Here is a 23293-nt window from a genome sequence, read left to right as displayed (position 1 = left end):
TTGTCATTTTTTTTGTGTAATTTGTAGTTTTTTTTTTTTAACCAAAGATAAGAAATTCGAATTCGCAACCTCTTAATTAAATATTGAGAGATTATGTCATTTGAGTTATAAGTCATTGACTTATGTAATTTGCAGTTGCAGGAAAATGAGGAAGATAATTGAGAAGATACTATTAAAGGATGCAGCTGACAGAGACGAAGAGAAAGAGGTTATAATGATTGGAGGTTGGAGACACTGAGTTAGTTGAGAACTTCCACCAGCTCGAAGCAGCTTTCAAAATGTACAAATCAAATTAATGCTTCCCGATGTGTGCATTTATTACCATAGTGTCCTTATGACACTTGGCAAGGAGATATTTTGAAACAATTTTTTTTTTCTAAAGCAAAACTCTAAAATAATACTACTATTATCTCTAAAAGAAGAGCTAGCAAGTAGCAAGTTTTATATTTTGTAATTATTAATTGGTTATTAATAATATTTTTAATGATGTAAAATTATATTTAATAATAAAAAAATTACTTTTTTTTTTTAGTTAAATGCTAATCAAATTATTAAAAAAGTGCTGGCCTAAACTTTTTTTTATCTCTAATTCATCTATCTTATCTCCAAATCCGAAGGGAGGAGACATAGACGGAGTCAAGAGAGTAGCGCAACGAAGCAACTGAATGAGAAGAAGTGGTTTGTGGACGAAAATGTCAAAGCCAAAACGCACCGTATCCCATCGCAGCACTACTTGTTGAGTCTTAAATGATTCCGTTATTATTTACTCTCACTTGTCAGTTGTCACCTAATGCTTCTCGCCGTTTACCTCCAAACGCTACTACCAAATTCTCTCTCCTTCGTAATTTCTCTTTCGAACCTCGTTTAGTTTCCGCTTTTGCTTCTCCTCGAGTTCGAGCATTTTCACCGCTCGTCAATTCTTTCGCGTTTTGATTTTGCGCTTGTGGAGATGGTGAAGAAGCTTGAAATGTTGCCGGCGAAGGACGTGGATTTGTCCTCCGTCAAATATGAACATGAAGTTGTCAAAGGTCTCCACTACTCTTTGGTTCATTTAAATCCTTCTTAATTGCGTTTGATTCTCGAGTTTCTAGTGTGATTTACTATTTGATTCTGTTTCGATTTTGTGTTTGCAGCTCCGCATTTGACTGGATTCGTGTTTCGATTCTTTGTGAGGATACTTGAACTTCCACTGATAGGTCCTGCTATCATGACTCATTTGAAGAAGGACAACAAAATTGATCAGGTCTCTGTGTGCGTGTGTTTTCTGCTTCAGTTTTCATTTTTTTTGGTTGCTGAAATCGTTGCTTAGCGTTTCTTCATTTTGTAACTTGTCACGATGACTCTGGATTTAAACTGTGGTTGCGGTTGCATTGCAAGAAAAAAAAAAACGACCGCAATTGTGTGGATGCAGTGGTTGCTGATTGCAATTTAGAACCTCCGTAGTTTTATGAAATTATGAACAATACTTGAGTCGAGTGTGCATGACTGTGGCAAGTGGAACTGATTAAATGTTACGTCAATTGTTTGATTGTTATTTAACAGTTACTGCGGCATACTGTGATACCAGAAGGACCGATGTTTAAACCTGAATATCCACCTCGAGGTCATTTCATCTCCATGTTTTCAATTACTTCATGTCAATAATATATGCACTAATTTTGCCGATTGAAGAGGCGCACTGGCTTTTTCTGTTGTCTTTATAGCATTATACAGTACTCAAATATTTGTATGTTTGCATTTGAGGTGTTCTTATTAGTTGGATTTACCTAAATCTGAAGTCTGATTGCTTGTGATTCTTTTACATAATTACAATAGGGTTGAAAACATAAAATTATTTTGGAGAGTGATAATAGGAACTAGTAACTGTAACACAATCAATTGTGTTAGTTACATTGAATTTGAAGATGTATGTTCTGTTGTTCTGTTATAACACACGCAGAAACGGAACCTGGTGTTGTAGTCCTTGATGAAGATGGGAGCCCTGCAAGCCGAGTTGAGTCTGCCTTGAAGTGTCTGCCACAGTATGATCCTTCTAAATCCTGGGAAGATTCATCCTTACCCTTTCGGTACTGGAAGATACGAGACTATGCTCATGCCTATCGATCTGGAAAAGTAACCCCGTCTATGGTAAGTAGAGCATTCAGTTGATTGGAACCCATGAGTATGAAATTGCCTCTATTGTAAAATATATTTAAGGGAGACGGTTTAACTTTGAATAAATAGGTTGCTGAGCGCATCATCTCAGTTATAGAGGAGAATTGCAGAATTAAGCCACCAGCGCCACTTTTGATATCGTTTGCTGCTGCAGAAGTCCGGAAGCAGGCAGCAGCATCTACTCAGAGGTTCGAAGCAGGTAACCTGTATGTTTCAAATGCTTATATAGATCTTATACTGCAAATATCTCATACATGACTATGTTGAGATGTGGTGGGAAGTGATATAGACAATAACACCTTAGACCTTTTGATTGTATAGGAAATCCGTTATCAATATTAGATGGAATTTTCATCGCGATCAAAGATGATATAGACTTGTATCCCCATCCATCTAAGGGTAAGTATTATTGACTCTTTGTATGAGTAATTGAATAAAGTTCTGAAATATAGTTTGGCGATAAAAAGGTGCAAGTACGTGGATGCATGAGGTACGTACTGTAAAGGAGGATGCAATCTGTGTTTCAAGGCTGCGTAGCTGTGGTGTCATTTTTGTTGGGAAGGCAAATATGCATGAGTTTGGAATGGGTACAACTGGAAATAATCCTAACTACGGGTAATCCCTTTTTTATTTTTTAAAACTCTTTTTTTCGTTGATTTTAAAGTTGATGTCACCATCAACATAAAGATTGAGCTTGGAATGACCAGAGAAGAAAAGCAATATATGCTTGCCTTACTTGATACACATTCAGCATTTACACATTGCATACCTTCTTTCAAATTAGGAGATAAAGTAATCAAGTAAAGTTATTAGCAATTGTGATTGTATTGTTGTTTCCAATGTGTTAGTTCACCCTGTTTTACGTTCAGTTGCAAGTTTATAAACGATTTGAAAGGTGGAATAGACTTAGGGCCAGAGACCTTCAGGAAATTTACAGGAGAATTGCTGGCACTGTTAACTGCTGAGTTTTATATAATATACGCGTAACAATGATTTGGTTTGCTTTAAAATTTCTTATATTTTTATTGCAATGTACCCATCATTGATAACTCAATCCACTATTCTTGAGTTGCAGAACTACAAGAAATCCTCATGCACCTGATAGGTATACTGGTGGATCTTCTTCTGGTCCAGCTGCAATTGTGGCGTCTGGAATATGTTCTGCTGCACTGGGAACTGATGGTGGAGGTTGTGCAAAAATATTGTCATACTAACTGTTTTTGCCTCAACTTTTCTATGTACTGGTTCTTAACTTTTTGCATATTCTGGAGAAAGGCAGGTTCTGTTCGTATTCCTTCTTCCCTTTGTGGTGTGGTGGGACTGAAATCAAATTATGGGCGAACAAGCATGCAGGGGTAATTTCTTCTTGTAATTTTTACCATGTTATGACCTCCCCAAAAAAAAAAACGTGGAATGCATTTTCTTGTTGCACTGACAGCATCATTTTATCTTAACTTAGCAAATTCCAAGGGGCAACATCTGAATATTTTGGAGTCTACTAGGTCTCTGATAATATTATTTGTTAGGCACCAGCATTTGTGATATTCAATTGATTAAAATTTGAAGTTATATATTAATAGTATATTTAGTTGCATTAGAACAAAAACTAATGACAGTCCCTGACTAGTTAAATTTTGGACCACCTCATCATGCCTACATTTTTTTTTATCTGCAGGTCATTATGTGATAGTGGAACGGTAGAAATTATTGGACCGATTGCTTCATCAGTAGAGGATATCATGCTAGTGTATACAATCCATATTTTAGAATGTCTTTGGTTTCCATTTTTACTATAGCTTTCATTAGTGCTCTCTAGTGCTTACTTTGGGTTGCTCGTAGATTGCTTCATGAGTACATATAACGGGTCTTTCTTTTTCTAATAACTCAGGTATGCGGCAATATTGGGTGCATCACCAGAAAATAGAATCAGCTTGAGGCCGGTAATCTTTAATCTTTTGATTGATATTCTTCGAAATTAATACTGAGAGAGTTTAACTGCTAATTGCTCATATTTTTTGAACAGTTTTATCCTTCTCTTTCCACTTATAACTTGTCACTTGAAAAGTAGTTTTCTTTCTATAATTTACAGAACTATATAACAAAAACTTAATCTACCTAGCAAACGATTTTTTAAAAACTAAAATAAATTAAGGATCAATTTGTCATTTTTGAAATAGTAGGGATTAATTTATCGTCTTCTTTTAAAAACTAATTTGTTCAATGCAAAGTTCTTAGGACCGTTTGACGAGTTTACTTACAATATAAAATTGGGATATAGGAAGAAAACACGGGTATAATAATAACTCATATACAAGTATGTAAAAAAGTTAGACCACTGACCAAATCTTCTTCATTCTACATTATCTATAAGAAATCTTAATATTTTTCTTTTAGTCAGTTATGATGTATATATTCCTCTGTTTCATGTAGTCACCACCTTGCTTGCCAGCTTTGTCATTAGATGATTCAGATATTTTGGGATCATTAAGAATAGGGAAGTATACAGCGGTAATCACTCTATCCCTTTCGCAGATTTTATGTGCAGTCTAATATGATATTGCTTTTTCTAAATATTATTATATTTATTTATTCTTGTGAAGTGGTTTAATGATGTTCATTCACTCTATCCCTTTCACAGATTTTATGTGCAGTCTAATATGATAGTGCTTTTTCTAACTATTATTATATTTATTTATTCTTGTGAAGTGGTTTAATGATGTTCATTCGACTGAAGTCTCCGACAAATGTGAGGATGCTCTGAATCTGTTGACAAAGGCGCATGGTTGTGAAGTAAGTTCATGATATTTCCGTGTACTTCAGGATTTGTTTTGCAACGACTTTTTATGAAGACGACTTCATGACCAGTGCAAGCAATTCTATGAAGTATGCAATTCTTTTATATTTGCAGATAATAGAGATTGTTATACCAGAGCTTCATGAGATGCGAACTGCCCATGTTGTTTCCATTGGCTCGGAATGCTTATCTTCATTGAATGCTGATTGTGAAGACGGGTACGTTTGGACACTTAACGCAGGTAGTTTCATTTGTATTCTAACTGACACAAGGTGTCAAGGTGATATTTGCAGAACTAAGAAAGTTATTCTTCTTATCCGAACTTGAAAGTATATTTTACCATTAGTGGCTATCATTGTCTAGTAAATTGTAAGAGAACTTCACGATGATTTTCTATCATTTTTTTAACAGGAAAGGGGTAAAATCAACATATGATACACGGACTAGTATGGTACTTTTTCGGTCGTTTACAGCAGCAGATTATATTGCAGCCCAACGTATTAGGTGAGATGAAGTAGTTTATAACATTTCTCGACTTTTGTCTAGTCCCTTTTAACGACCAAAAAAAAAGGCGTTTAATGTCGTTCATTTTAATTTTTTAACATCTTACAGATCAGACCCCTTTGGATATCAAATGGTTACAACAATTAGAAATAATTACTCCTATACTCTTAAACAGCCAAAAAAAAAAAAAAAAAAAAAGAAAAGGAAAAAGAAAAAGAAAAAAGAAGACAGAGGCTCATTACAGTTTATTCTAATTTTATCTTACATATCTCAATTCTCAATTCTCAGACGAAGGATTATGCATTATCACATGGAAATTTTCAAGAAGGTGGATATCATAGTGACACCAACAACTGGGTATGTAATAAACACCTATGTTAACAGCAGTTAAATTTATTATATTTGAATTGACTATATATAAAATCGATTGGAAAAGTTTTGGTGCATTTGTCTTTTCCACTCCAAAAAGAAAAAAAAAACTAATTATGTAGTTTTGTTTTCAAGGAAAAAGAAAAGATAGTTTCTATTGGTATTCTCGTGTAAATCCTATATAAATAAAAAAACTAAAAGTATTTGTTAAAATTAATATTTATTATTCTATATATAAATTAAAAAAAATAAAAATGGCTTAACAAGCCAAACGTGCGTATTAAGCTGCTAGTTCATCTAAAGCGCATATGCTTTCTTTTGGAATAATTTGATATGAATAGAATTATTTCTCACACTCTGGATAACACAGCATGACAGCACCCAAGATCCCTCCTAGTGCTCTGCAAAGTGGTGAGACAGATATGCAGACAACAGGTGATTGACTTGCTCTTTAAGTTGCAACTTCAAAGACTATATACAAATTGCTTTAATATTGCTTCATTATACTGTAATGTTTGTCATCATGAGAATCTTAAATAAAGTGGCATGATCACCACAACGCAACGCATATTTAATATCTTTCCTGTTGCCATATATGTTAACTTGAAATTTGTTTCTCAGCTTACCTTATGCGATTCATTATAGCGGGGAATCTTCTGGGACTCCCTGCTATTAGTGTCCCGGTGAGTAAAATGAACAGTACATTGAGTGTTTTTTAGAGTTAACCATTGCTAAGAGACTAATATACTCTCTATTACCGTTGATTCCTTTAACCAACAATGTTCCATGTACAGGTTGGTTACGATAAATCAGGACTTCCAATAGGTTTGCAGGTGATAGGCCGACCGTGGGCGGAAGCTACAATTCTGCGTATAGCATCTGCAGTGGAGGTACATATATTTTCATAATCGAAATAAAATAAATATGCACATAGATTAATAATCGAAATGGTCGATAAAAGCTGAGACATGCGTCAAATGATCCTAAAAAAATCCTTCTTCGAAAACAGATTGGTCTTTTAGTTAGTTAGATACTAACATATAAGTATATAACACAGATAATTTTTTTTTAGTATGTCATCATCTAATTGAATGAAGAATTGATTTCAGACATCTGATTTTTTTTAGGACTAAATTAATGTATACGTGATTTTTTAGAAACAATTTTGAAAAAAAAAAAAGATAATCAATGCATTTTCTTTATTTTTGTCTTATAATTAAAAATATGGGTCAGATGTGCTAGTTTGCACCTTTTTTGCAGACTAGCGGGCCAAAAAATTAATATCATTATTATCATTTAAAAGCAATTTTCAAAAGATTAAAGTGGTAAAGCCACTATTTTTTAAAAAAATTGACAAAATATTTTGAAAAATATTTCACTATATTGGCAATATACCAAAAAACTATTTCACTAAATTCTTGTTTTACTTTTTTTTTTTCCCCAATAAAAAACCAAAAACAAGTGTCAATAGAAAAAAGGTGTGTCGTCTTCCTGTCAAATCCCGTGGATTAAACGGCCCTTTTAGCTGGTTCTAACTTCGAATTTCCATACCCAACCCGCCAGTTTTATAAGTTATGCGAGCCAGTCCACCTACAATGCGTTGTTCTGAATATCTTACATATTTGTCCTTTTTCTTAATATTGTGTAGGGTAAACTATCAAAATTACCTCTAATTTTTTAAAATTCTGGCAAAAAATATCTCTCAATTTTATTAATGATAAAGATGTTCTCAAAATATCTTAAAATGCGACAAAAATACTCAATATTAAATATATATTCTCAAAAAATTTTTTAGAAATTGGATATTCATATGGTTTCTTACAAGTATGATTATAAAAGTAAGACATTTTTATCCCTAAAATTTGGTCATTTTATATTAAGTGATTTTTTTTGGTCAATGACTAAGAATACTTTTAAAAAATGAAAAAATACAGAGACCAAATTTTTATCCGATTTTTCATATGTAATTTCTAAATAATTATCTAAATATTTCTACAAAATTTTAGATCAAATACAAAAGTTATTTGCCACTCATAAAAAAATAATACTCTTTTTAGTTCGTTTTTGTCACATTTATAATATTTTTGTTGTTATCAAAAGTGGAGGACATATTTGTCGGCGTATTCAAAACTCGGAGGTGGTTTTCATAGTTTACGCTATAATGTAAATCGTTAGTGTTTTGGTTTTACAATTTGTATATAAAACCACATATCTGCAACAATTCATAAACGAATTAGAAAGGTCACACAAATCATTGCAGAGTTTCATGGATTGTTCATAAACTCAATAGCCTGCAACGATTCTTGAAGAAATCATAAACATATTAGATTTGTATAAAAATCTCTATACAGTGGATTTTATGAACAAACTATGAAACCCAATATCATGCAATGATCTGTGTTAAATGAGCATTTTAATTCATTCATGATTCATAAATCGTTACATGTATACGTTTTACATACAAACTATAAAACCCAAAGACCTGTAACAATTTACATAAAATTAAAAGAAGTCAAATATATAAGCAAAACTTTTTCAAGACAATCTAGTATGCATATTTATTTTACGTTATTTTATTTTTTGGGTAAAAAACCCTAAACCAAGGTTTTTTTTTGTCACATGAATTGTTTATCCGTGTATAATGTTTTCGGTAAACGTTCTATATTTTGTTTATACTTTATACAGAGACTCTGCGGTGAGTCAAAGAAAAGGCCACTGCAATATCATGACGTTCTGAGGTCAAACTGAAGCAACAATATTTGTGCTGAAGCGTTCCCCCGTGTATTTGATCCTTGGGGGCAATGGCCATCTGATTTTCTCAAGGATGTGTATTTCAGTATTTGTTTCAAGTTTCAACTGTTTGTAGGAAATAACTGCTGGAAGCAAAAATTATAATAATTTAAAGGCGGCAAAACATAGTTTCGGAAATAAAGAATATCATGGATGCCGGCATATTGTGCACCTCATCAAGATGCATAACAGCACAAGGGAGCTTCTTTAGCGTCTAAAATAATATTGTAAGTTTGTAACAATGTACAAAATTCATTTTAGGGAGTGAAAATTTGTGCTATCTGTTGAGAAGATATCTTACGTGATAATCGAAACTGTCCAAGCTACCACTGTATGGCAAAGTAATGTAAAACAGCACTATATATAACTTCAAATAATCACGAACCAGGATTAGACCCGTCCAGGAATAGGATGGATATATATATTTCATAAAATATATAAATTAATTTTAATAATTATAAAATAAAAAATTTATTAAATAAAATTTATTTATTTGACTTTATATAATCACTTTTATTTTTATTTTCTTTAAGTAGTCACCTTTAAGTTATACTTATATCTAAATAATATAGTGCAAAGATGAAATTATTAAATAAAATACAAATATAAATATTATGTTTCAATAGCTGAAAATTAAATAGCATTCAATTTTTTAATTTTATTTTTCATAAATCATGACATCATATTTTAAATAATATTATTACACTTAATATTTTAAAAAATTAAATTGTTAAAAGGGAAAAACTCAAAAAAGTGATATATAAGTGTAACTAATAAATACAACTAGGTCAAAGATAGAAAAATTAAAAAATTGTAAGAATATTATACAAGGTTTTAAGGAGTTCATCACCAAATATATGCTTAGCAAACATAAAAAAAGAACTATGATCATCAATTAGATTCTTCAAATACTTGTCTAGAAGTAATAATAGAGGAGAAAGAGCATTAGGCATGAAATTTTTTAAGAGAAATAAAAAAAAATATAAAGTAAATGTTGATTTATATAAAAAATATAAAAGTGAGTATAAAAGAGAGGATGAATTATATTTTATTACTGAATTTATACCTATTAAAAAAATTTAACATTAAAAGCATAGAGTAACTTATATAAAAATAGGAGTAAAAATATAAAAAAATAAAGTTAAACACCGATTTCTTAAATAAAAATGAGAAATGATACAAGAGAATGAACTAAATTTTATAACTCAAGTTTACCTGTTAAAGAGAAATAATATTAAGATTGAATAGCTAGAATAATTTAAAAAGAAATAAATGTTTAGAGAATATGAAAATGTAACAAGAATATAATATAAAGATGGTAGATGGAAGATTATGAGAAAATAAAAATACCAAGAATTTTATAACATAATACAAAGATTTACATGGTAAAATAGAAAAATGTCGAACGTCCAAAGATGATTTTAGAATTATCTTGATTCCTCTTTTAATATATTATATAAATTGATAGATAGATAAATAGATAAAAAATAAATAGTAAAAGTGAGTAAAATGTGATCATAAAATAACTTTTATAGCTCAATTTACACTACTAAATATAATAATATTAATATTAAAAACATATAATAAGCTAAAGAAAAATAAAAATCACGAGACTAAGAAAGAACAAGGAAGAAAAATCTTAAGTTATAATACAAAGAATAAAGTTAAGCTATATCATCTTAGGAAAAAATGTATGACAAAATAGAAGAAAAATTTAAGTATTTAAAAAGAATAAAATCTCATCTCAATCCCTAATAATTTTTATAAGTGACCGCATCCTAATAAAATTAAAATACTATCTCAACCCTCATCTATTCATTCCGTTAGATATTCTAGTCTCACGGTTAAACTTTTCGTTAAATAATAACAGTAGGATCCTAACTGTACTGTTATTTGTATACGTGTCATTGCACAATTTGGTTAGGACACATAGCTTGAGTCATCAAAACGACTATATGTCCTAATCAAATTATACAGTAAAACGTATACAGCTAACGATACAGTTTTGATTTTACCGTTATCATTTGATGAAGAGTCTAACGAGGGATTAGAATGTTTAACAGAACGAATGGATGAAGTCGAATGGCATTTTAATTTTGTTAGAGTGCGGATCATCACTTATGAAAATTGTTAAGTACTGGAGTAAGATTTCACTCATTTAAAAATTTTCAAACTACCTTTTGATTCTCTTCTAATAAAATTATAAATAGATGTGTCACTATCGATTGTAAGAAAGGTCCAATAATGTTACCGGCTTACCGCACTCCGAATATCTGATTTGCCACACCTTTGCTTGACAGGTATTCTAGTTACACAATATTTCTTCGGACAATCCAGTAATTGTAGAAGCTTCAAATCAAACACTCAAACAGCATACAATGTGAAATTTGTAAAAAGATATATTTTAATCAGTACTGGAAAGTTTCTAAAGGAGAAGTTATATATATAGTATTAAATATATTGAAAACTTTACAAATTTTCCCTTCAAAAATCTTTAACCAGTGTTTTTGTGAAACCCTTGAACAAAGCACATTGGATTTCTCAAGAGTCACCGTTCTCATCCACAAAAATCACTAAGTAGGTCCATCCCAGAAGGTATGTTTCCTGGACAATTAACGGTTGATGCATCCGTTCCTGTTAGAGCAGAGGATAAAGATAAAAAATCATGGTCTGAGATGAAGGGGGCCCCCTCAAGTCGTTTAAGTTGTATACATGATTTACCTATCAAAAATGACCATGGAGCGAAATTCGCAGTTAGCAAAGCTGCAAGGAAACGTGAAATCAGTCAATCAGCTGGAATAAAAACTGCTGAGTCAATCAGTCAATTAGCAGTTATCTGATCTTACGGCTTGGATATTTCTATCTTAACCGAGGGATGGCAATCATTTCCAAATGCATTTAGAGTATGAAACAAAAATGCTCTATGCGTCACGATTGCTATCTCTTTTTCTTTTCGTGTCCACAACCTGTGATGGAGTGAAGAATAATAAACATAAATAATTAAAAAAAAAAAGAGAAATCAATCTTTTCACGTTTGATGTTATCCGGTAACCTGCAAGGTTACATGAAAGTAATGGGAAATTACAACAAAACAACGATTATTTTGTTCTTTACAAAGAATTACATAGATCTTGAACTACCGATCATCACTAGATATCTATCTAGAATAACCAACATATGGGTGCCAATAATCACAAAAGCATTCGGCAAGCAGTTATCTATTTATTCTAAAGAAGATAAATTCTACTATGTATGGCCTTTTGTAATAAAGAAGATAAGTAAAATTAAATTAGCTTTTACAAAATGAATGGAGTGTTACTCCTCAGCATATCTACAATGCACTACTCTTTATATAATTGTAAACAATTAGCAACAAAGGTTTTCGTGAACAGAAATATACCAGTCCAGGAACTTAAGCCCTCTATCAGTTAGTTCTTCCTTTGTCTCTCTAGCATTAGCCTTCCACCAAATATCCTCATTGCTATCTATCTGAAAACAAAATAAAAGGACACTTAGCATAAGTAGGTGTGCCATTTTGTATGAAACGACAAGGGTTCTTAAATCAAAGTCATGAATTCTAGGTACTTGCCAGTGAAAAATCAATTGCAGGAAACAGATGTTGATACTCACTAATGCTTCTTCTTTTGTCACAGGGATGAACTCCCTGCATAAGAAAACACATTGAGACAAACGTCTGTAGGAATGAAGGATGAAAGACGAAAAGGGTTTACAGCTTTTGAAATAGAGGCTTCTTTGGCTGTATGACTTATGCTTGTTCCCTCCTTGTTTATTCTTTATATGAAATCACAAAGTAAATTTAGTTTGGGATGCATACATATCATTAATAGCTTGGAAAGGACAGTTTTACTATACGAGCTTCATTGATTTTCAATTTGTAGTGGCAATATATATATATATATATATAGAGAGAGAGAGAGAGAAAGAGAGAGAGAGAGAGAGAGAGAGAGAGAGAGAGGACCCCGCGTGACAAAGTTAATGTTTAGATTATAAACTAGCATACCAAATGTTCACGACAAAGTTCAACAGCAACAATTGGGGGGCAATTAATACTTGAAATTGCATTATGACTGCTGTTTCCTGCATGAGCTATCATTAGGGGAAGTGCATCTATTCCATCTATGTAGTCCTCACCGCCAAATACGCCAACAGCTGTTTGTAGAGTCCTATAACCATATGTTGTAGCATACAATCAGCTAGTCCTATATATATCATACCAACGTACGGGTGCTAATAATCATATAGAACAATCAGCAAGTAGTTATCCTGCCCATTTATTTCTAATAAATAGAGGGATAGTTTGAGGTCCAATGGATGACTTCGCAATATCATAAGACAATCAAACAAATGAAACACCAACAAGAAGAAAAGCTATTCCCACTTGGTGAGATTGGCTCTGTGGATCAAATTACATTATTCTATTTTGTCATAAAAAGAAGCACATTATATGCAAAAAGAATGCTATGCTACTAGATTTGTCATTTGTGTACTTTAAAATCAAATGTATAATTTTGATGTTAATGCTAAACTTAAGTCTAATAATTCACACAGATGCCTATACCTCAATAAAGGAGATACAATGACTAGGTCAATCCTCTTTATAAGCCCAGAAGCACGAACATGCTTTCGCAAATTATCAACCTGCCAGCTGCAAAAGATTATGATACACTCACAAAACTAAACTACATCTTTTCTATCTCTCAACTATAGGACTAATGCAAGCTTTTGCCTATGGAACAAAATTCACACAATATGCTGCAAAATGAGTAGGGTAATTGCACTTTACCTGTTGCCAGCCTAATGGCGTAAGTTGTGCATCAAAATATGCAGGATTTAAGTATGCATCGTAATTCTTGTCTCCTTCGACATTGTGGATCCCCTGTGCATGCCTGACCTGGATGAATGTTTTTATCAGTTGGCAATGCCTTGATTTGAATGGAAAGGATCAAGCGCAACTAAAATCCTGAATGTGCTTCTAACAAAATACACATCAGCTTTAAGTCAACAAAAAATTTAGCGCGTTGACTTAAAAAAAAGTTCAAAACCAACCAGGTGAATTGTTTTACAACGATGCAATGGAAACAAACACGGAGCAACACCAGAATCCGTATTCTCTGACAAACCTAGAACCAGCAGCAGAAAAAAAATTGTCATCAACTGAACAATTAAGTAATCTGAACTAATAGTGAATTATGAACAAGAGCTATTACTAGATCAACACGATGTTATAAGTATCGCTACATTGTTAAGGTTGATACAGTGGATCTTCTATTCTTACAACAAATCGCAAAGTGAAATAGATAAAATAAATCAGATCGCAGACAAATTCAGATTCAGATCACAAAATTCCAGAGAGAAGTTAATTTATTAATTCACAGCAAAAGCACGTTTAAGGACACTTCAACCGAGACATAACCTAAACGAGCCTCGCGAAGTAGCGTTCGAATAATCAAATTCAGCATCGCCAATGGAAGAAACAGAAACGCACAGGGAGAGAGTAAAACAAAAGAAAAAGAAGAAGCGAGAGATCGCATCGCGCGGATGAAACTTGAGGATGAAGAGAAAATAAGAAAGCCGAAGTTGAAGGCCTAGAAAGATAGATAGGTAAATGATAATGAAATTGAAGAGGTTCCGGTCAGGGAAGTGAGAAGTGAGGAAGTATCGTACCTGAGAAGCAGAGAGCAGAAGGACGAGAACGAGAACGAGAACGAGAGCGAGAGCGAGAGCGAAATGCGCGGGAAATGGAGGGAAAGCTTAGCGAAGAAGACGGCGACGATGATCCAATCAGAGAAAAAGTGCTTATGCTGCTCGTAGCTGCGACTATTAATGTGAACGTGAGCATTTTTTATTTATTTATTTGGGACTGAGCGGATCTTCTTGATTGCAGTGTTATGGTTTCAGTCTCTCAGATAGCAATTTGAATTTGAATTTGAATTTGATTTGAATTCCATTTCACCCCTCCTTTCATGTAATGGTTGTTAGAGAATGGATGTGTTACCTACCATCAACCATGATTAAGTGTGTAATAGCTTCGAGTGTTAGACTAGACCCCGTTTTGTTAATGATAACAACTCAACTCCAAAAATAAATAAATAAATCATATCTGAATTATTGTTTTCTGATTAAATCTGAATTAAATCTATTTATTTCCTACAAAAAATAAATAAATAAATTTATTCAGAAGCAATCCTACGAAAAATTTTGTGAAAGCTAGAAATTTGCTTCACTTAATTAAAGTTTTATTTTCCCATGCATTCTATTCTATATTTTGTCGAATTCTTAATTTCTAATTAACTTCCAAAATCCGTTCATATGCGATGGATTTTAAAATATATGAGATAAGGTTTTAAATTCTAATAATAAAAACAGAATCGAACTCTTTTCGCAAATAAGATGCGCACATTCATTCTATCTCCGCACACAGAATTCTTCGGTTATTCCAAAATCCAAATTACCTGAAATCAAATGGCTCTGCGGATTCATGTTATTCCCACACCAAGGCTCTTCTCCTCCTCCTCCTCTTCCACCCCCATCACCACCCACCTCTTCTCTGCAAGGCTCAACACGCGAATCTCATGCACCAAGAATAACAATAACAACAGCAGCAACAAGGGCATTAGCGACGCCACACTGGCCACAGAGCTAGGCATCAGGATCACCGGCATCAGAAGCCGGGTGAAGCAGACTGAGCAAGCCATAAACAAGAGCCGCCACCTCCTCTTCCGCCACCTCTGCGAGTACATGGGTCTCAACGAAGACAACGCCAAACTCCAATGGACCAAAATGGAAGATAGCCAGAAATGGGCATTGGTTCAAGGCTTTGTCGCCGAGTGGGGTGCACTCTTTCACCCATTGTCCGCAAGGTCCACTAAAGACATGGTCGAGGAGTATCTTAAACAAGGGAATGGGACTGGGACTGGGGCTGGGAACCCATCTACAGATTCAGCTTCTTCTCTGGTTCATTTCGTGGAATCAAGAGGATGATTGGTTTCTCAGAGAGAACATGAGTTTTCTAGAACTATTTGGGAGTTAAGATGTTCTTGTTGGTTAGAATTTTTGTTTCTTTTTTTACAAAATTAGCTCAGGAAAACAAGAAAATTTTATTTGATCCAAAAGAAATCCACGAGTTGTGAGTTGTGACCTCTTTTTTCTTTCTTATATTTTTCAGTTGATGTTTTTTTTCGCTTGGCACAACTGAATCTCATTAATATGTACTCAGCAGCATGGATAACCGAAGATGCTTAACTAAATTGAAAAGATGACATAAAACACTCGATCTGAGATGAAAATGAAAACTATTATTACTGTTTGGTGCTCGGTTATAAATCAAGGAGATTGTTATGATGGAATGGAACAGACGACTACAAGAGACCTACAAATTAGATAGTGCAAACTGAAATGATGTGTAATTAATTATACAAGTATCACCACTTAATTTGCAACTCGACTATTTCATTACTCCTCAAAAGTACTAAAATAAACATCATATCGATCTAGTCTTTTTTGAGAATTAAAGTTCATGCTCTGTTTTCTTGCATGCTAACAGACACGCTTGACCAGAAGACAGTCCAGTAATTGTTGCTGTCAAGAGTTAACATCTGAGACACCAGAAATCCAATAATCTACCATATGTGGAACAGTACTACAAACTATGATCTATGAGTTGCACACAATTATAAGCCATCATATCGTAGGTGAGATCACAGATATACCTGTACAATTGTTCATACCTGTGAGTGTCGAAAATTGTAACAGGCCAATCCAATTGAGAAGCATAGTTATTTTTAATATTTTTATCCAGTCAAGAAATATTGCCAAACAGAAAAGATATAATTTAGTAAGAATATTTATGTACAACGTGCAAACCAGAAAGCTGTACTGCATCCATGAAACGTGTAAGAGAGAAATTCATTAACACCACCAATCAGAAATGCAGCTGTCTGCAGTTTGCAACTGTAGCTTCTGCGGGACAATATGGACACTTGAATGTTCGAGTGCTGTTTTTGGATAACTTCAAAATTGACTGCTTGCAGAGAACATGTAGACATGGCAGCAACATGGGAGGATTCTCTTCACTCCCTTGATCCCTACTTACAGGGCATACAAAAATCGAATGGAATTGAAATTCCTTACCCAATTCTACAGGCACTGGCAACTGTTTCATTGCCTGCCACTCTTGCTTCTTTGCTGCCATTACATTAGCCAGCTTTAAGAGTGTAGGCAACCCCTCAACTCCAGCTGCAACTGCCACACTCAGTGGACTCTGGTAGGACTGCCCCAAGAGAGTGCAGAACTTCCGTCCAAGCTCTTCGGTTATCATCTCCCAATGAGCTGGTGACATCAAATCAGAATAAGGGGAGCTCTCAAGCCTTCCTGCATACAAGAGGCAACCCATAAGCTTTTGGAAGTCATCCTTGTTGAGGGGAGCAAAAGGAGCAAGATAAGTTCGTGCATATTTTAAGGCATCAGCTCGGGTTCCATTTTGCACGACCTCTACAAACTGCAATGTGTGAATCTTGAACTCAAGATTGGAACCAATCTTGACAAGTTCATCCCGGTTGGCAGAGCCCCATGTTAGAGCAGGCTGAAGATTTCTAACCCTCATAGCTTCAAGAATCTGATGCATTTCGATGAACTTCAACCTTAGAGCAGTTAAATCCAGCTCTCCAGCCTCATTTATAATGCTATCTCCAAGATCAAATAAACCTTGATGGTAAAAGTGACTTGCAATGATCTGATTTACAATATGATTATCAAAGTCAACGTTTCTGTAAGCCTTTGATATGTCGGGGTTTAAATATTTTTCAAGGAGTTTTTGGTACTTGGAAAGACTTAGATTCAGTTCCTTCTGTGGTCCTTCTAACTGTTTAAGTGCCACAATAGCATTAAGCTTTGACTTCAGATCTGTAAGAACGGACTTTTGATCAACAGGGGTTGAGGGGCCATTTGGTGCCTGGATTGTTGCCAATGCCTGCTCAATTTCACGCCCCACCTGGTCAACAACTTCTTGAGACTTGGAAGAGGATAACTTTTGCTTCTTAGCTACACGGTCAAATGCATCTTTGATGCTACTCAGTTCCATCTCTCAGTTAAGATCACACAATCCTACAAAAAAGTTGCAAAGAGTTACTACCGTTTGAAAAGACTCAACAGATTGTTTTTTCTTGCACAAAAAAAAAGATGAATATATATTGGAGCACAATGAGCACCACACCAACAAACAGTTAAACACTATACAAATCGTTAAGTCCACTACCTACATAAGTCTTAAAGAAAATGCAACTGATATCCAGTCTAGTTAAATTTGGAAAGACTATCATTTCAAACTTGTAAAAGCATTAATAATACCAAGAAAGCAAAATAAAAATAAGTCATAAATCAAAGATTTTGAAAGCCCTGCTTTTGTCGAAATTTCATGCAAGGCTCAACTTCATTAGCGTACAGTTTCAACACAGCTAAGTCTCACATTACAATATAAGAATCTCAAACATTATATAAGACAATCCAAAACTTAGAAAGGCAATTCAAACTACGGCTCTAGCTTAAGTCAATCTAGAAGATCCTCTGTTTGGATTCAAATACTTAAGTAAAGATGACTCTAATCAACTAAGTATTGCATGCTTAACATGAGAAACATCACATAGAACATAGTGCAGAAGTCTTTTTTTTCCCACTATTATTATAAACATGCTCTTCATCTCAGCAAACAATCTTCCCTTTGTAGCTTGTAAAATCGATGAATTTTCATTATTGATTATGCAAAGCTATCCTGAAATCATAAAATGTTCTCCTTCATCATAAAGGAGTGACAAAAGTGGAAATGAAAGAGGAACCTCAATGATTCATATATCACATCTTCAATTAACAAAGTGACTAGTGTCGTAATTGTCCCCATTCTTGGGAGTGGATATAGAGTGGCCGCAAATATCTATCATGGTAAGAGCCAGAGACATTTGAGAACAGAAGCAAAGTTCAATCATGGTGAAGAGTGAAAATCCTCTTCATAACTTTTCGTATCCTCCATTCCCGTCCCATGCCCCATTAGGGTAGCTTCTAAGGGGACTTGCCATAAGGAAGTTTCGGCAGGCTCATGATATGGGTTCTAACTCCTAGCTTCCAAGCGTTACTATAGTAACTAACAACCTAAGATCTCACATTAGAATTCCGATATAAATACGACAAATAATGGCATCTAACGTAATTTTCAAATCAAGAAATTACTAAATAACCTAAAGACAGATTATATCAATCATTAAAATAAAGACAGAATCAAAATAGTGACATAGATACAAACGTTTACAATAACTGAATTTAAAGAATCCATTATGAAATACATAGTTCAATCTACCATATCTAAGAAAACTTAATACTCGAATATATCAATAGAGAATCAACCACACAGTTAGGCTACCAATGTGTTTGTGATAAATGCAGATTACAATGCTTAAAATAGAAAACACAGACACAGTTAGGCTTTTTCATATAGAAGATACAAATCCACAACAAAAATCTAATACAATAATAACATCAGGAGTAGCAATCCACAAACGGGAAATAATTGGTTCTCTCTCTAACACAATCCCGGATTGCTAACAAATGCTTATAATCAACCAGAAAATATATAATTAGAAAATTCACTTAATTGGAACTATGAATTCAAAACGAACAACACATCAAAAAAGAAGGAAATAGAAAACAAATCACAGATCATATAATATATATTTCTGTTATTTTCCATCGATTTTACCGAAAAGCCATTGAATAGTTAACAACTTAACATAAAGTAAAGGGGAAAAAGTGAAATGGCAAATAAATAAGAGAAAGAAAGGGTTTGTGAGAAGAAATAGGAAATTGGGGATTACCTGAGAGTGAGAAAGAGCGAATGGGCGTCTGTGATGTGTAAGAGAAGACCGAGAAAGACAGAGCGAGGAACGGAAGCGTGTGTGGAAACTGGACCACACGTGCAAATATCAAAAGAAAATATCCGGGCTCCCTCTTTTAGCTAAATTGTCCCTCTTCTTCAGGAATTTTCTCATATACCCTTCGGATCTAAAATTCCCTCTCTTATCCACAAAGATTTGCGGATTTGGCTTCTCTTAATCACTTTGTTACCCGTGTCAAATTCTAATCAGTGATTAGTGATTACGGTAAAATATTCTAAAGGATAATTAATCTTCTTATATTTCTTAGATCATACAGGTTTTCATTTTTAGAGGAGAAAAGCTCTATACAAGCAGCAATCTATATCTATATTGATGATAAAAATGATGTAAAAAATTAGTTATTATGTATTTCTGTAAAAATATATGATGTTTTATATAGTTATAATATATAATAAACTTAAATTTTTTTATATACTCATAATAATAATAATATAAGTGATGTATTATAGTGAAAATTAAAGTGGAAATTGAGAGTTTTAGATTATTGAATATCTGAATTACAATAAATTTTGTGTTTATTTTCTTTTCCAAAGTTAAGATAAGTGCATTTCACCAAAAATGAAGTACAATGCTCCGATAAATTTTGTATTTATACTTGTTACGGTGGGTAACCGGAGATTAATGGGTTGGATGGCGTTAGTTGGCCCAAACGTATGAAGGAGGCGGCTTTCGAGTGGACCTGGTACTCGGTGTTCCTCCGTCCGACTTGTACGTGAGAAAGAATGGGGGGTGGTACCTGCAAAGACACTCCGATGCCTAAGTTAGCAAGAGTGTGAGCAGGTTAGAGAGTATTGGACTTGGTGATACCTGAATGGTGTCAGTGTATTTATAGTGGCGAACCAATAACCACCGCTGAAGTAGTGCCACCTTTTTAGGTGGATAACCGTTCCTATATCTTAGGGAGGTTAAGATATGGCTCTATGAAGTGGTTAGAGAGTTTCTAGGGGCAGTTACTCATTCGAATGAGTGTTATCTGCCAGCTGACCCTCGTATCCGACTTCTCTGGAGCAGGTCGTGTTCAGTACCGACTTCTGGGAATGAAGGCTGGTACTGGGTGAGGGCCAACCCTTTGGGTTGGGCCTTTTTGCTTGGATCCTGGACCTTTATTATTGGGCCAGGGTATGAACAGTGCCCCTACTCGAGCCCAATTTCTTTTCAGGATTTGGGTTCGAGTATTCAACTCGGGGTCGTAGCCGATTTGCGAGAGGACCGACGTGATGGTTTAAGAACCGACGTGATTTTCTTGACCTTTCGGTTCTGACAGTTACGTCTAATCAATCGTCGTGTCCGTTAGGGGTGTGCGTAGGGATTTAATGGCCTTGGTAACGGTGCATCTTCATTAATGATTGCCCCAATTTTACCCTTATGCCCCTAACGTTCTTATAAATACTTTCCCTCTCTTTCGTTGTTTCGTTTCTGCAATCTTTCAAATTTCCCTTGCATTCGTTCGTGCTGCATTCTCGCGTTTCGAAGACTTTTACTTCCTCCAGTCTTGATTTCAGACTTAAAGGTTAGCTTTTTTCCCCTTCTGTAACATGCTTTCTATTTGCGTGCCTTTATTTTGTAGGTAGACTGGTTCGTAGGCTTTAGTTCCGTACCCCCTCCCTTTAGAGACCGTGTGTTGATTTTTCTTTTCTTTTTGTAGGTTTCTTGTCACCCCTTTTAAGAAAAGAAAATGGCTTCCGTAGATGTTCTTTCTCAGTGGGTTGATGTCACGGTCCTAGGGGAGGAGCCTTCAGTCGATACCGAGTTTATCACCCACCTTCGTACTCATCATAGAATTTGTACTTCTGAAGAGGATGAGTCGAAGTATGAGTTGGTAGTCCTGGGTCCAGAAGACCGGGTTTGCTTCGGGAGGGCCGACGAGGCGGCCCCTCATTTCTTTTTTATGTATGAGAGTATGGTCACCCGTTTGGGCGTTTTTCTTCCATTTTCAGAGTTTGAAATGTCTGTGTTACGTCATTGCCGGGTTGCTCCCACCCAGCTTCACCCCAACTCTTGGGGTTTTTTGAAAATTTACCAATTTATCAGCCAGGCCTTAGAGTTCCCGACTTCTCTGAGGATTTTCTTCTATCTCTTCCATATGACCAAACCCTTCAGTGGGCTAAATAATAAGCAACAGTGGGTGTCCTTCCGAGCCATACAAGGTCGGAGGCTTTTTACCCTTTTTGACGAATCCTTTCACGATTTTAAAAGCTATTTTTTCAAAGTTCAAGCAGTAGAGGGTCACCACCCCTTTTTCTTAGATGAGAGTTCTTCTCCTCGCTTTCCTCTATACTGGTTAGAGGCCTCCCCCTGTGAGAAGTATGGTCCGGACGACCTGGACGAAGTGGAGGCGGCCATCGTAGGGTTCCTTCGAGAAGTGTGGGGGAGGGCCCCATACTTGGATACTAAAAAATTTCTCCAGGGGTCGCCGGCCTTTGTCCAGTCACAACTAGGTAGCTTTTTGCGTTTCTCACTTATTTCCGACTTGCAATTTCTTTTACCGACTTGTCTAACTTTTAGCTACCGATTTGTTTTTGCAGAGATGGCAAAGAAAAACGCTCAAGAGTCTTACCAGAGGGTTCAGGAAGCCAAGGCAAAGTCTCGTGCCAGATCTGGTGGTGCTAGGGCGATTGTCTCTCCTCCTCCTCCTCCTTGGAACGTTGGGACTCCCTCCCAACCTATTGTAATTTCTTCCTCTGCTTCCTCTCTGCCACCCCCTTCTGTCCGACCTACTCCTGAACCAGAGCCGAAGAAGCGCAAGACCTTAGAGTCTGGCGCTTCTGGTGAGGCGGACGCTCTTGCGTTCGTCCGAAAGAACATTTATCCTCATGCTCGTATGAGTATGGATGATGTTTCTGTTCGGCACTACCTCACCACTGTGGTTGAGGAGAGTCTCAAGACGGCGGGGGTTTGTGGCAAACTCTTAGATATATTTGAGAAGACTCCTATCAGCTCTTTAGGGACGACCTCGAGGGTCGAGGAGCTGGAAGGTAGGCTTCGCATATATCAGGAGCATGAGAGGGAGTTGGAGGGGGAAGTTGCCAAGCTGAAGGAGGAGAGGGACAGCCTCCGGGAGAAGGAGAAGAAGTTGCAAGCCCAATGCAACATGGAGGTGGATTTGAGGAAAGTAGCGCAAGCCAGCTACAACAGTTTATTTGCTGATCTTGTGTCTGTAAAGAATGACTTGCTGAATGCTCGGAAGGCCTATACCGAGTTGGAGGACTCTATTGCGGATGGTGCTGATGAGGCTTGGAGGGTTTTTAAGGAGCAGGTCGGAGTTATTGCTCCTGACTTGGACCTTTCTCCTTTGGACCCTGATAAGATTGTTGTTGATGGTGCCATCGTGGATCCTCCTGTCCCCGTGGTGGAGTCCGAGTCTGATTTGAAGACTCGGGGTCAGAGGATCATAGAGTCCCCTCCTCGCTCTAAGGACGCTCCGAGTTCTTCTGCTGCTCCTCCGACTTTCTCTCCAACTCCTGGTCCTGGTGGTGGTGATCCTTCTACTCCTCTTGCAAAGAAGTGATTTTGTTGGTTATTGGGGGTCCGGCCTGTGGACCCCTCCCCCCTTTTTAAACTCTTTATATTTATTTGTTGATGTTTGAACAATTTTTGGCCTTTTAAGGCCGTAAACAAAACAATTTATAATACCCTTTTTTAATAAGGGTTTAATTTAGCGTTTTAAATAAATGCCCTTTTTGGATAAGGGTTTTGAGTTACCTTATGTGCGCATGCTTTT

General features: G+C 35.4%; 5 protein-coding genes across 8 annotated transcripts; 3 read left to right on the top strand and 2 right to left on the bottom strand.

Moving 5' to 3' along the window:
* The first annotated feature begins 581 nt into the window (after window positions 1-581).
* Window positions 582-8895, top strand: FAAH (fatty acid amide hydrolase). Its single transcript, XM_016324895.3, has 20 exons — window positions 582-1028; window positions 1134-1243; window positions 1543-1603; window positions 1940-2127; window positions 2224-2353; window positions 2476-2553; window positions 2622-2769; window positions 3230-3342; window positions 3434-3509; window positions 3830-3901; window positions 4043-4094; window positions 4585-4662; window positions 4861-4944; window positions 5063-5166; window positions 5360-5452; window positions 5741-5809; window positions 6192-6256; window positions 6443-6504; window positions 6616-6711; window positions 8507-8895. The coding sequence occupies exons 1-20, from the start codon at window positions 950-952 to the stop codon at window positions 8567-8569; spliced, it is 1821 nt and encodes a 606-aa protein (XP_016180381.1). The 5' UTR covers window positions 582-949; the 3' UTR covers window positions 8570-8895.
* Window positions 8896-10997: 2102 nt separating this feature from the next.
* On the bottom strand, window positions 10998-14858 carry LOC107624049 (phosphoglycerate mutase-like protein 1). Of its 3 annotated transcripts, none has more exons than XM_088504852.1 (10): window positions 14297-14858; window positions 13679-13752; window positions 13416-13523; window positions 13191-13270; window positions 12633-12795; window positions 12201-12275; window positions 12012-12100; window positions 11458-11577; window positions 11333-11374; window positions 10998-11245 (listed from the first exon to the last, which is right to left on the bottom strand). In XM_088504852.1, exons 1-10 carry the CDS (start codon window positions 14469-14471, stop codon window positions 11224-11226), a joined length of 948 nt encoding a protein of 315 aa, XP_088360978.1. In that variant the 5' UTR covers window positions 14472-14858; the 3' UTR covers window positions 10998-11223. The 3 variants fall into 3 exon arrangements, with proteins under 3 accessions (XP_088360978.1, XP_088360975.1, XP_088360981.1); XM_088504849.1 differs by having other exon boundaries at window positions 12012-12096; window positions 12197-12275; window positions 14297-14588; XM_088504855.1 differs by having other exon boundaries at window positions 11040-11245; window positions 12242-12403; window positions 14297-14597.
* Window positions 14859-14989: 131 nt separating this feature from the next.
* LOC107623048 (uncharacterized) lies at window positions 14990-15773 on the top strand. Its single transcript, XM_016325179.3, is given in 2 exon segments — window positions 14990-15589; window positions 15592-15773. Coding segments are annotated over 2 exon segments (540 nt in total). The 5' UTR covers window positions 14990-15094; the 3' UTR covers window positions 15637-15773.
* A 134-nt stretch (window positions 15774-15907) lies between these two features.
* Window positions 15908-19618, bottom strand: LOC107623047 (protein RMD5 homolog). 2 transcript variants are annotated; one of them, XM_016325177.3, is made up of 2 exons: window positions 19492-19618; window positions 15908-17734 (listed from the first exon to the last, which is right to left on the bottom strand). In XM_016325177.3, exon 2 carries the CDS (start codon window positions 17709-17711, stop codon window positions 16554-16556), a length of 1158 nt encoding a protein of 385 aa, XP_016180663.1. In that variant the 5' UTR covers window positions 17712-17734; window positions 19492-19618; the 3' UTR covers window positions 15908-16553. The 2 variants fall into 2 exon arrangements, with proteins under 2 accessions (XP_016180663.1, XP_016180664.1); XM_016325178.3 differs by having other exon boundaries at window positions 18463-19499.
* A 1629-nt stretch (window positions 19619-21247) lies between these two features.
* LOC148579069 (uncharacterized) lies at window positions 21248-23080 on the top strand. The gene is made up of 2 exons (XM_088503373.1): window positions 21248-22010; window positions 22098-23080. Exons 1-2 carry the CDS (start codon window positions 21248-21250, stop codon window positions 23078-23080), a joined length of 1746 nt encoding a protein of 581 aa, XP_088359499.1.
* The last annotated feature ends 213 nt before the right edge of the window (window positions 23081-23293 follow it).

The sequence above is a fragment of the Arachis ipaensis genome, chromosome B10 (genome assembly GCF_059453495.1).
Source record: "Arachis ipaensis isolate K30076 ecotype BB chromosome B10, ASM5945349v1, whole genome shotgun sequence".
Taxonomy (NCBI): Eukaryota; Viridiplantae; Streptophyta; class Magnoliopsida; order Fabales; family Fabaceae; genus Arachis; species Arachis ipaensis.
Note: the sequence above shows the minus strand (reverse complement) of the source record. Positions and strands in the feature narration are given on the sequence as shown.

Bases quoted from the DNA above. Each gene is read 5' to 3' on its own strand.
- FAAH (XM_016324895.3), top strand. From the start codon at position 950: ATGGTGAAGAAGCTTGAAATGTTGCCGGCGAAGGACGTGGATTTGTCC. The intron at 3,902-4,042 runs GTATACAATCCA...CTAATAACTCAG, and splicing joins GTAGAGGATATCATGCTAGT to GTATGCGGCAATATTGGGTG. The intron at 5,810-6,191 runs GTATGTAATAAA...TGGATAACACAG, and splicing joins ATAGTGACACCAACAACTGG to CATGACAGCACCCAAGATCC.
- LOC107624049 (XM_088504855.1), bottom strand. From the start codon at position 14,471: ATGCTCACGTTCACATTAATAGTCGCAGCTACGAGCAGCATAAGCACT. The intron at 13,753-14,296 runs GTACGATACTTC...TGCTGGTTCTAG, and splicing joins TTCTGCTCTCTGCTTCTCAG to GTTTGTCAGAGAATACGGAT. The intron at 11,578-12,011 runs GTATATTTCTGT...ACTCCATCACAG, and splicing joins GGGCTTAAGTTCCTGGACTG to GTTGTGGACACGAAAAGAAA.
- LOC107623047 (XM_016325177.3), bottom strand. From the start codon at position 17,711: ATGGAACTGAGTAGCATCAAAGATGCATTTGACCGTGTAGCTAAGAAG.
- LOC148579069 (XM_088503373.1), top strand. From the start codon at position 21,248: ATGGCTTCCGTAGATGTTCTTTCTCAGTGGGTTGATGTCACGGTCCTA. The intron at 22,011-22,097 runs GTAGCTTTTTGC...TTGTTTTTGCAG, and splicing joins CTTTGTCCAGTCACAACTAG to AGATGGCAAAGAAAAACGCT.